The 13,013-nt window shown below is 39.3% G+C and overlaps 1 protein-coding gene and 1 long non-coding RNA gene across 6 annotated transcripts in view; one reads left to right on the top strand and one right to left on the bottom strand.

Moving 5' to 3' along the window:
• Positions 1 to 13,013, top strand: part of brd7 (bromodomain containing 7) — a 34,877-nt gene that overhangs the window by 4,536 nt on the left and 17,328 nt on the right. For 2 of the 5 annotated variants that reach the window (XM_057854756.1, XM_057854737.1), the window contains exons 2-4: positions 12,450 to 12,643; positions 12,707 to 12,800; positions 12,878 to 12,938. In XM_057854756.1, coding sequence (XP_057710739.1) covers positions 12,450 to 12,643; positions 12,707 to 12,800; positions 12,878 to 12,938 — 349 coding nt within the window. Of the gene's footprint in view, positions 1 to 9,084; positions 9,666 to 12,449; positions 12,644 to 12,706; positions 12,801 to 12,877; positions 12,939 to 13,013 lie in introns of those variants that run through there. The other 3 variants (XM_057854773.1, XM_057854765.1, XM_057854747.1) reach the window with 3 other exon arrangements.
• LOC130928312 (uncharacterized) lies at positions 4,195 to 9,409 on the bottom strand. The gene is made up of 3 exons (XR_009066650.1): positions 9,350 to 9,409; positions 4,480 to 4,609; positions 4,195 to 4,379 (listed from the first exon to the last, which is right to left on the bottom strand). It is a non-coding gene; the product is annotated as an uncharacterized LOC130928312 (long non-coding RNA).

Raw genomic sequence — 13,013 nt, 5'->3', positions numbered from 1 at the left:
CGGTGGTACACATCCAATTCATTAGAACTGGGAGGGTGGCAATTCATACGCTGACAATCCCACCGGTTCAAATGATTTGAACGTGTACTAGTGATAAACTAATTAAATTCACCGCAGAACCGCAAGGATGTGACATGGCAAAGAAAATCTTAAATAGCATTATTATTGGAATTAAAATCAGATTTTGAGACAATTCGACTATGTACAACAATTTGGCAAAGCGCAGATGATGAGAAATGCCTCTTTAAATCTGCTGTTTAGCTCCTCATGTCATTATAGCGCTCTGGCGCCTCCATCTTCGAGAATGAGTGATTTCAGCGGATTTAGCATTGAACCCAGTGAAGGAGGAAGCGTTTTTCAGCGATTCTGGTTCAAGTGTGGATTTTTCAAACGATATCGTCGATCCAGAGGAAGTATGTGACATAAAGCCATATATGTTTGAGTCATATTTGGATGAGGAGGAATCAGAACGAGAAAAAGGCGACAGAGACAACAAACATGAGGCTGATGACTAGAGCAGACTGGAAAAAGTCAGCATTGTTTTTATCTCTCTACTCCAATATTTTTACTGATATTCTTTGTATCTAAGTATTTTTTTCCCCAATTGCTAAATAAATTGTATGGTCATGACCAGTGTTGTTAATAACGGCGTTACAATATAACGGCGTTACTAACAGCGTTATTTTTTTCAGTAGTGAGTAATCTAATTAATTACTTTTCTCATCTTGGCAACGCCGTTACCGTTACTGAGGACGGAAAGGCATGCGTTACTATGCGTTACTATATTGGTCGAAAAGTCTGAGGGAGACGGACTCACCGAGACGACAGAGCAGAGCAGGAGCAGGGAGGAGGCAAGAAAGTTGTGACGCCGAGCAAACGCGATGCTAGGTAGCTCCAATAATACATGTTGTAGCCGATAGCCTACAAACTACGCCCGCATGTAATGGTAGATATGGTAGACATGGTAGATATCACTTGTACTGTACATAGATATAACTAGATGCAAAATGACAGACATGGCACTAAATGAGTTAGTAGACAGCCGCCATCTTAAAGCAGTAGACTTTTTAGGACGGCTCTGTTGTAGAGAACCTTCCTAGCGAACCTAACTTTTAATCTAAAATACTTCTAAATCAGCAAAATCTTGACTTGAATCTATCTTTAAATGATGAAACAGTTTTAAAACTTTCATATGTCGAAAGTAGAGAGAAGGGAACTAATGCAATAATGGGAGCAATTTTAACAACTTTTAACAGTTGATTCAGGGTAAAGGGTAAATTAGGGTAAAGAATTGGGCTCGGGCCAATTGTACCAAAAACCTTCACAAAAAACTTCCCATCGTGTGGCCAATGTTTTTTTTGTTTTTTTTTGAGGGGAAAAAAAAAAAAGTAATTATCACCAATTACTTTGCCAAGTAACTAATTACTCTTACATTCAGGTAATTGAGTTACGAACGCAATTACTTTTTGGGAGAAGTAATTTGTAACTATAATTAATTACTTTTTTTCCAGTAAGATTAACAACACTGGTCATGACAAATAACAGTCTTGTGCTAAATGGAATATAAAAATCAAAAATGCATTTATTCAGTCTGACAGGGCTAAATTACTGCATAATGGTCAAAACTGCCAACTTCTTAAACCTCCTGAATGGTATTTTATGCCACCGGAGATATTCCGGCTCTTGTCATTTCCCTGCGGAAACTTGGAGATGGAGGACAGAGCATAAACAAAAGAGGAGGTTGAGAGCTAGGCTACATGCTAACCTGAACCGAGCGGCACTTCCAGGTCTCTTCCTCTTCTTTCGAACACACACCAAAAAAAAAAAAATCACACAAAACTATCCTGACTCATGTCACACACGGCGACGGGGGTGATTGCGTTCACCGATCGGCCAGCCCCAGCGGCGAGCAAGTTTCGGCACGTCGTTCTCTTGCTGCAGCTCCGGCAGGCAGTCCTGCAGGACGCCAGCTGACATTGCGGGTCCAGCAGGACCCAACTGTTCGTTGCCAGGGGAACGAACGCCGAAAACGGTGCATTCTCGGTGGACAAACCGGCCAACGTTGGAGCGCGTGGCGTCTCTAAGCGGGCACACGAAGAGGGCCGAGAGGGGAGGAAGTCTCGACACAATCCAGAACCGAAGATGAATTCCGGGGGCTCCCAAAGCCCAAGCAGAGTATAGCAATCTTTAGGCGGGCACGCAAAGAGAGGCGAGAGGGGTGGAAGTCTCGACACAATCGAGAACCGGAGACGAGAGCGTGTGGCCACCCTAGCACAGGCGCTCCCATTTTCATCGGCCGCCGACCATGGTGTGCGATAAGCCGCCAGTGGTCGGAAACTCCCACATTCTTAGTGGACAGGGAGGATTGTAACCAACAAAATGCAAGCCGCCTCCTTATTAACTCATTTGCTCCCAAAAACGTATAAATATATTTTATTTTTAATTGTTTCAGTGTCACAAAAACGTATTTATACGTCTTTTATGTTTTTTTTATTTTATGTTTTTTTACAAGAGGCATCTCTAGGTTCTGTTGAACCTAAACTGCAATGCACAATGCTTAAAACTCATTTTAAAGCCATAAAACTGGCCACTGGAGCGCAGTAGCTCATTTTGTAAGAACTCATCTCGGGCCAAGAAAGGAAGTGAAGAAAAATAGTCAGGAAACGGAAGTTGGAGGGATCTTGTGAAAACGCGTGAGAATTTGAGAAAAATGTGGAGAACGATTGGGGGAAAAAAGGCAAACGACACTGGAGGAGTGTTTTGAAAAGAAAACGAAATCATCGTCAAAGAAGGATTCAAAAAAATCTATCTTGATGAGACAGACGGTGACGGCCACAACAGCGTCAGGTTCCACACGCGTTCCAGCGGAGCTCACGTTGCGTTACTCCTGAGCCCGAGGTTGAAACCAACGATGAAGATGATGAAAAAAGTGAGACCGATCTTGATCCGGCCTCATCAGATTACTGGGAGCCACCTCATTCAACCGGGAGCAGCCAAGAGCCTTCCCCGGATGTTATGTTCAAGTAAATTGTTATGCGCATAAATAGTTCAACAGTTCGATAGTTTAGTTATGTGTAAATAAATTGTTACTTTGCGATCAAAAGCTCTATTTGTCTTGTTGTTCATGTTATTTTGTAGAACGAAAACATTATTCAGATGTTTGGGATGGTCACAAAAGCGAAAATTTTTCATCAGAAATTGGAAAATTGCTCAAACTAAGCTACTTTCTAATGCTGATTTCTAAAGAATGGAAAGAAATATGAACTAACTTTTTTTCTGCTGAAAGAAGAGAGTCTAATCTTGCTTTTGGTGGATTCCATGTTTATATAGCAATAGAACAGAATTTTCTGTGGGCCTTGCAAAATCAGTCACAATCCAGTTGCTCCGGTGAAAATGGCTGGGAGTGAATGAGTTAAAACGTGTGCCATGATCCCAGTATTTGACATAATATAAAACACGTAGCTTACTCACTTCCTTGTCCGTCCAATGGTCCCTTGATTGTCGGACTTGATTTGCCCATTCTTTGCGGTGAACAGGATCTTTTTGAAACTCAATAAGGCTTACACCTCTCTCCCTGGTATAGCAAAAAAAAGCCTGCTGCACATTTGGCTGGCGTGATGCGAAAAATAAGTGAATTAATCCGCAAATTCAGCTGAATCCGCAGTCCTTCTGCATACAATAGTATGGCTGTTTAGTGGAGATGATCCCATTCATTGACGTCACCGTAGCCGGAAGTCATTTTCATGGCGCGGGATTCAAATAGTTGAATAAATATATCGATCGCTTCTACAAACATCCAAGCCTGTCAAGTTGCCACTGAGGTTGTTGTGCTTGTGGACACTAACTTGGAAGTCCTACTCCTCAGTCATTTGTGAGCCCATTGTCTTGAAACCTGGTGGCTATGTAGTGTTATGTTTCAGGGCTGATTAATTAATTGCGGGATTATAGATAGGAGATAGCATTGTGTTTCTCTTAGTTTTTCAGGCCCAAATTGAGGATTTTAAGTGAGAGATGCTGTTGTGTGTTTGTGAAGCCTTTTAACACTCCTTTGTGATAATGCGTAAAAATAATCACAATTGACTAGAGTGAACAGCTAATGTTGCGCATCAGTCATTGCCTTGGCCAGCAATTCAAAAGCTGCTTTCTTCTAAGGCTCAAAGTTGCATATCATTAACTCACCTTTTTAGACCCAAATTTTATTTGCTGGAGAGATCCACATCTTGTATTGACTCATTCCTGGGAGTGTCACTCAGGCATAGCTTTGATCACAGGATCCTTGGTCAATGACATATTCATGTGTCAACAGTCACACAAACACCACATCTTCTGTGGATTGAGAATCAAAGGTTGTGGAATTGGTGCGTCATCAAAGATACTTTCTGGGGAAGAAGATATGAGGAGGAGGGGGGAGGTGTGACTTCAAAACCTCACATGAAAAGGAATTAATAATTGCATGCGCTGTTGTTTTTGGGTGCTTACGATTGAGATCGGCGGAGCCGGAAAGCTTTGATTACACTCAGCTTTCCTGAAGACATGAAGACCACCCCTCGCGAGTCCAGTGAGAGAGGGTAGGTAGGGGTCCTGCTACCCTTCCAGGAATTTGTCGTTCCTATTGAAAATGGTCCAAATGTTGACTAGCTGGCGATAATCAAAAGAGTGTGCATTAAGCATTAGAAGACAGCAACATCACTCCATCCTACAGTGATGAGTGCACAGCTAGGACATCATCACTCGTGTGTAAACAAGAAACATCAATCAACACAGTCACCTTTTAGATATTCCATGGTTTTTTTTTGTTTTTTTGTTTTTCCGTTTTTCAAGAATAGCTTTCATTCAAATTAGGGCTGTCAAACGATTAAAATTTTTAATCGAGTTAATTACAGCTTTAAAATTAATTAATCGTAATTAATCGCAATTAAGCGCAATTCAAACCATCTATAAAACATGCCATATTTTTCTGTAAATTATTGTTGGAATGGAAAGACAAGACACAAGATGGATATATATATTCAACATACGGTACATAAGGACTGTATTTGTTTATTATAACAACAAATCAAAAAGATGGCATTAACATTCTGTTAAAGCGATCCATGGATAGAAAGACTTGTAGTTCTTAAAAGATAAATGTTAGTACAAGTTATAGAAATTTTATATTAAAACCCCTCGTAATGTTTTCATTTTAATAAAATTTGTAAAATTTTAAATAAAAAAATAAACTAGTAGCCCGCCATTGTTGATGTCAATAATTACTTACACAATGCTCATGGGTGCTGAAGCCTATAAAATCAGTCGCACCCAAGCGCCAGCAGAGGGCGTCAAAACTCCATAAAGCACAATTAACACGTGGGCCTTTCACTGTACTGTCATTTAAATCTGTCTGAGCGGGGCATGTGCGTTAATTGCATCAAATATTTTAACGTGATTAATTTTAAAAATTAATTACCGCCCGTTAACGCGTAAATTTTTACAGCCCTAATTCAAATGCTTGAATTGTTTCTGCAACCGAATTGTCAAAAGATCTGAATTGCTTTGAATTTGTTGTTATTTCAGGTCGATTTGTAACCAATTGTGTTAAATGTGGACATGAAATCATATTCCTGACCAAATTGTGGCAGATTTAATAATATCAGCAAATATCGAATAATTGTCCAAATAATCAATATCGTATCGTTGTGAAATTGGTGAGTAATATCCCTACTGTACACTATTGTGACAGATGCACAACTTGATATCCAGATGTTCAATAATCGTGATTGCAATGGACTGACAAATCAATTGACTGGTAGATGATGCAAATCTATTGTTCCGGGGAAATTTTGCAGCTCCTTAGTAATGTGAAAATTATTTAAAGCCATTCAAAGCCAGTCAAACCAATTTCAATAAATCAAAGTAAATAGTCTTTAGCTAAGTAAACTACCCAGGATCATGCATAATCAAAATTGAAATAGAAAGGGTTAATGGAAAACAACTTCTAGATGTGATAACATCATGTTACAAAAACGAAATGTTTTTGATCCTGATTTGTAATCGTTTATTTGTGTTGCTCGGGTCCAAACTAAATGAAAATTGCCACAAAAAAGGTAAAGGTTTTGTTTTGCTAAATTTAGAAGCTATATTCAAAATTTCTAATTTTACGTCCTAGTTATGCAGAAAATATTTGTTATTCATTTATTGGTGTTTCAAGTCAAACTAAGTCTATAAAATATGGAGGAAATGTACATATATATATAAGCATTAGAAAGTACAACAGTAAAGAAAAGAGGAAAACAGAATTTCGTAGTCGTGACCGCAAACCCAAACTTTTTGAGAACCAAAAGTGTTTTTATATGTCAACGCAACGAAACAAACTGGGAAATACCACTTAGAAACTGGGAACAAAATCTGTGTTCCATGGTGTAATTCATCCAAAATTATGTTGGTAACCCCTCCGAAAATGTTAGAAAACCTCAAAAATCATCTTCATCCTTGACAAAGCCAATGATGACCTGAATTGAAAAAAAAAAAAAAAAAAGACTCTTGTACACATATTGCTCATAATTACTTCCATACCTGGCCTACTGTGTGGAGATCTGGGGCTGCAGGTACAAAATTACACAAAATCACCCTGTTTTTAAGATACAAAATACAGCTATGCAAGTTATTAATCGATCAAATGACACAAATCAAGCTAAATAATTACATATTGATATCTTTTATTATTTTTTTCCTCTCTCTTCTTTCTTTTTTGAAACTAACTACACTATTTTGTGGTGTAAATGTTTGATAAATCAATGAAATGAAAAGGTCTTTATTGTCCCTTTAAAGGGAAATTTCTTTCCAAAGCCTCATGGCAAATTGTTATATACCACCATCACATAGAACAGGGTCTGCAACCCTGGTCCTCAGGAGCCGCTATCCTGCCTGTTTTCCAATCAAATAATCAGGATTGTTATCAGGCTCCTGCAAAGCTTGCTGATGAGCTGATCACTTGATTCATGTTTGTTAAAGGAGGGAGAGATGGGGGGAAAAACTGGATAGCGGCTCTCGAGGACCAGGGTTGCAGAGACCCCTAACATAGAACATAATGAACAATCGCAAAAACAAGAGTGCACCACAAATGACACCAAACACATTTAACATTTTTTTGCCAAATAAATTAGCAAGGTAACTTGTTTAAAAAAAATCACAACAGGATGGAATTAAACTCCTGCTAAATTGGGCCCTTCTACATTTAAAGTGCGTACAACAGGAGAAAAAAAAAGTCTGAAATAGCATTATTATATGAATTAGAATCATATTTTGAGACTATTAGCCTATATAGAACAATTTAGCAAAGCGCAGATGACGAGAAATTTGTCTTTTAATCTGTCAGTTAGCCACGCCGACCATTATAGGGCTCAAGAGTCCCCAACAGATGGATGACGTCAGCGGGAGAATAGGCTCATCGGTTTTACTATTCAGCCCATTGAGGGGGAATTATTCAGAACGAGAAAAACGCGACAAAGAGAGCAGCAAAATGTCATCGTTTCATTCAGTCTTTCTACTCCAATATTTTTACAGGATATTTTTCATCCAAGTATTTTTCCCCAATAGCTACTGTAAATAAGCTAAATAAATGGCATGGTGATGACAAATAACAGTCTTGTGCCAAATGGAATATGAAATAATAAAAATGCATTTATTCAGGACGACATGGCAAAATTACTCCATCGTGGTCAAAACTGTCGACTTCACCTTTACTGTCGCACCTCCTGAAAGATATTTTATGCCACCTACGTCAGGCTTGTGTTATTTCCCTTCCCCGGCTTCGGAGAATGTAAGCAAACCAAGAGGCGTGACAGCTAGCCGACATGCTAACCTAAACTGAGTGATGTTTCAAAATCTTCGAAGCGGAAAATCACACATAGCTAGCCCGGATCATTTCACATGACTGGGTTGTCGATTGTCTTCGCCGATCGCCAACCCGCACGGCGGCGAACAAGTTAGAGCTCGTCGTTCCCCTGCTGAGGGCAGAGGGCTCGTTTTTCGGGGAAGCAGCTGGACAATGACCGGCGGACAAACCGGCCGACATCGGGGGAGCGTGTAGCTGCCAAATAGTTAGCATGAATATGGCAAAATAATGCTTTACTACACGGCAAAGTCGTAAACAGCGAGAGACTCATATAGGGGCGGCTGCAGTTGTTATGCAGCTAACATGACAATATGTGTATCAGGAGAGCTTTTTACATGCCCATCCATGATCAAACGTAAGTAGTACTTTATTTAAAGAAAGTTTGTAGTGTTTACTTTGTAATCGCTGTATTCGCGGCTATTTTTAACACATAGTTGCAATTACTGATCGGTTGGAAAATTTGACAGAACATCAGGCACATGAAGAGGGCAATAAGCCGAGTATAGTGCTCTCCCGGTGGGGGGATGTGCGACTAGCGGCCGGTCGTCGGCCGAGGGGACAAGGAGCATGTCAGCCACAAAATGCAAGCCACCTACATATTAAAATGATCCCAGTATTTGACATATTACAAAACACGATGTTTACGCACTTCCTCGTAAGTCCCATGGTCAAACAGTGGTAGGGCTTGTTTTGACCAATATCCACCAGTGAGTGGGAACCTTTTGAAACCCCAAAAAGGCTCACACCCCTCCCTCGTACAGCAAGATTTTTCTGCAGCCGTTTGGCTGGCTTGATGCGAAAAATAAACGAATTAATCCGCAAAATCAGCTGAATCCTTCGTCCTTCTCATACAACAGTACGGCTGTATAGTGAAGACCGAAGCTGGAAGTCTATCATTTTCGTAGCGCGGGATTCAAAAAATTGAATAAATATATCGATCGCTTCTTCACACATCCAAGTGGTCCATTTCATTCAGGAGCATAAAATACCAAGTGTATTATGAAATAAACATGCTTTTTCGAGTTATAAAAGTTAGCAAGTGGGCTACTGTTAAAGAAAAAAAAAATCTGGATTATCGTTTTGAGCAAAATCATGCAGCCCTTGTATAAAGTGTTGCAATATTCTGATGTTGGATGCGGTGAATCAACAAAACATTTTTCTTATTTGGTAAATGCATTTGACAATGGCAGCTCATTTATTACAAACCTGGTCAAATGGTGGTTGATTGGACATGGTTAACATGAGCCAGTGTCATCACTGTATATTCTTTGCTATTTCACTACGCAAGTGTAAGAAATGCACCGCAAAATTTGAACATCTAACGAACATTTCATATCAATTTACTCAGGCCCTGGACTCTGGTTTCAGTAAGGTTTAAGCTTTTGGGTATGCAAAAGTGCTCACAGACGCTAACATTCGACATGTAAGCTGGTGTAGTGGTAAATTAGGCGTTTTCGCAACATTAACAGATCCTACCTCATCTATTCTCTTGGTCTGACGGCACGGAAAGCACAAGTTTTCCGTGGCTGATTCAACAGATGCTCCCAAAGTATTGTAATAAGATTCTTAGAGTTATTCCGCTCTCTGCTGGCGAGAAATAAAGTCAACTTCAAGGGGAGTTCTACCGCCTGACCAGTAAGTGGCGATCAAGAGCACTTTTCCTCACAGCTTCCCTTTGAACCGGAAGTGCACGCAAAGAAGAAGTCACCGGTGGTTGTTGTCTACCAGAGAAAAACACAAACAATGGGAAAGAAACATAAGAAACACAAATCGGACAAACACGCACATGATGGTATGCACTCATATTTTGAACATTTAATAACTCCTTAAAGGCTTTTCTTTGAAAACGCGTTTAACTATTTTATGACTCAGTTGGAAGGTACGGTCGTATTCTACTTAGCTTTTATGCTATGCTAATGTAACGGGCTACCTGTTTTTGAATGATGCGTGTTAGCATGTATGTATAAACTACATTTTTCATTTTGGTTTGTTTACATTTAAATCAACCAGGCTTACGTCTGGTCGATAAATTTTGTTTTTTCATTCGCGATTGTTGCGTATCTTTTACTCTCAACGCGTTTTTTAATGGCATTTTAAAAGTACTGTGCCACTGATATGCATTGTTTTGAGTTAGCTAGTGTACAAATTGGATGTTGCTAAATTTGAGACTTCTACGATTGCATCAAAGCTGATAGTATTTTGCTGAGGGTTTCATTGTGGTTTAGCTGCACATCTCTACATTTTATGACGTTCAAACTTTTATTATTTTTTAGTCAATGTCAACAGGGGTGTGACAAAATATCGAAATGGTGATATATCGTGATACTTTGTATCCCAAAAGGTAATCAATATGCTCCTGCGAAGAATCGAGATATCGTTTAGAAAAGGTGTCAATATCTAAAAAAAATACAACAAAAATGAACCAACAAGTTGCTACCAAAATCTTCCACCATAATAGTGTCTCAGTTAACTCTAAGGCTGCAGTGACGGTGCTCGACGCCTAATCCATTTAGACTGAGAAAGTTTGTTCATTCGAAACCAGAGCATTCATAGTAATTCTGTCAGATTTTCAGGGCATTTACAGGTCACTTGCTGTTCATTTTAGGGCATTTACAGGTCATTTTCTGTTGAGTAGAGTCACTGCCTATTCATTTGGATGATTTCCAGGTCATAAAATACCCCAAAATCAACAGGAGGTAACTGAAAATCAACAGGTAAATAACCTTAAATTGCCCAAAATTACCTCATTGCCTGGCATTGGCTGCCACTACCGGCCATAGACGTTCAATCCGTTTGAAGTGTTCAAACGGATTGGACGTCTACTAGTGATAAACTCATTCCAATTCACAGCAGAAGCTCGTTTTTCTGTTTATTAGTGGTTTGTAGAATATCCTAGAATGATTTCCTGACCAATGTATCGATAATCGTTGTATCGCCATATCGTCAGATCATCGTTATCGTGAGCTTTGTATCGCAAATCGTATCGTATTGTGAGGTACCAAGAGGTTCCCACTCCTAGTCAATGATATTCTTAACCCGCTATATATAACAAGTGACTATTTTGGGTCATTAAAAAAAAAAAAACAGCCGCATAGAACTTTGGCGTCCACATACGTGGACATCCTATTTTGAGTCATGTAAGACCACAATATTTTTTTCATTTGGTATAATACAAATATGTCCGACATGAGCCAAAATGTGATGTCCACATATGTTTTAATTAGGGCTGCAACTGTCGAATATTTTAGTAATCGAGTATTTGGATAAAACATTTTTTTTTTTAGGTAAAGAGCAATTATAAACATGAGAAAACAAGACATTTCATCTAATACTGAACCATTTTCAGTCAATTAATATCTTTATTTTCGATGTACATTGTAGAAAACAGCCAACCAATTGCGTGTCAGATGTGACTAGAAGAAGAAAAAAAAGATTAAGTCACTGCTTTCACTCAAAAACTTCTAGATCTTATAAAAAAAATATTTCTTACCTAAAAATGTCATTACGCTTGATAACACACATCACTTAAAAGTTAGGTGTTTTTCCTCACATGTTTCAATTGAATTTCCATTTGTGTCAAGCTATTTTTAAGTTCTAGTTAAGTTTTAAGTTAGTCTAAACTGTAGGTCCTGATAGGAGTTTTTGCAGCGTTCAAAATAAATGTATGGCACCTGCTGTATTGCCGCACAATACGGACCACTGCTACTTTGTTTTTTATCCAGCAATGACTACTGAGCTACAACTGACAGTTAGCGTTATTATGTTTTTATTTTACACCCTCATCACTCTGCAACGCTATGTTTTTACAGATTAAATAAAGCCTGTATGCAAGACACGTTAGCCACACATCGATAGTAGTCATAAATAATAGACACCTTGCCCTCCGCAGGGCTAATGTTACGTGAACGTTTTATTAGCGCTGAGAAGTCTACTGCTTTAAGATGGCGGCTTTTTACTAACGCCGCTGAGTCTGTCATTTGTAGTTCAATATACATGTGATATCTATAAGACGCATCAGATGATACCTGCTACCACCGTAGCATCATGCGGGCGTGGGTTTTAGGAACATCGGCATAGTTTGTAGCGGCTGTTGGCTGCAGTCAGGTTTTTTATTTTTTATTTTTTTTGCTTCTTCCTCTACGCACATGACGTCAGCGCATTGTCCCGCATTAAAAGCAGTCCGGGCAAAACGTGATGCTTAGAGCTGGCAAAATTAAACGATTCCTCAAGGCGGATAAAATTACTCGAATCAGTTGTTAAACTCGAGTTGCTCGAGTATTCGTTTCAGCTCGTTTTAAATATTGTTTTTTTATAAAATAAAAACAAAAATACATTTTAGGTTTGACTCCTCAAAGACACTATTTTATAGTATTTAACTTTCTGCCTGCCATTGACAGTGACAGACATCCAATTAATTTAAACTGGGACAGGCTGTGAATGCTTATCGTCCAGTGCCATTGACAGCCCTAGACGTCCAATCCATTTTGACTTGGGAGCCTCTCCCAGTCTAAATGAATTGGACATCAAGCACAGTCAATGAGTGCCCTATACGGATCTTATATACCTTCTCTGACAGAATACACAGAGCGCCCGCTGAAGCTGGTCCTGAAGGTGTCGGGCAACGAGGTAACCACGGGGAGCTCCAGTCGCGACACCTTCTACGACGAACAGTCACCAGACTGTGATAAAGCAAAGGACAAGAAAAAGAAGAAGAAAAAGGAGAAAGAGAGGAACTGTGGCACACCTGAAAGTGACAAAGGAAAGAAGAAGGTAATGAAGCTTCTGTTTTGTTAATTGACTTTGATGAACTGATTGATGGTGTCGTGACGGTAGGTGATCAAAAGGAAGAAAGCCCAAGAAGTGGATGGAGAAGATGAACGAGAAAACTGCAGGACTCCCATTCGATCAGAGCTGGATAAACTGGAAGGTATTTTATAACAAACACGTCTTGTTTGTTTGCTATATTGATTTTCTTTTCTTTGTTTTTGTCAATGATGTCTTCAGCAGAGAAAGCGCAAACGCCCCTACAAGAAGCACTGAACCAACTCATCAGGCAGCTGCAAAGGTAAACCACATTGTTTGTTTTTCCCCTGCCAAAATTCCAAGCCATTAAAAATGCTACACACTTCTTGTTTTGGAC

This window comes from Corythoichthys intestinalis, chromosome 1 (genome assembly GCF_030265065.1).
Source record: "Corythoichthys intestinalis isolate RoL2023-P3 chromosome 1, ASM3026506v1, whole genome shotgun sequence".
Taxonomy (NCBI): Eukaryota; Metazoa; Chordata; class Actinopteri; order Syngnathiformes; family Syngnathidae; genus Corythoichthys; species Corythoichthys intestinalis.
The sequence above is the reverse complement of the archived record's forward strand: the minus strand, read 5'-3'. Positions and strand labels throughout refer to the sequence as shown.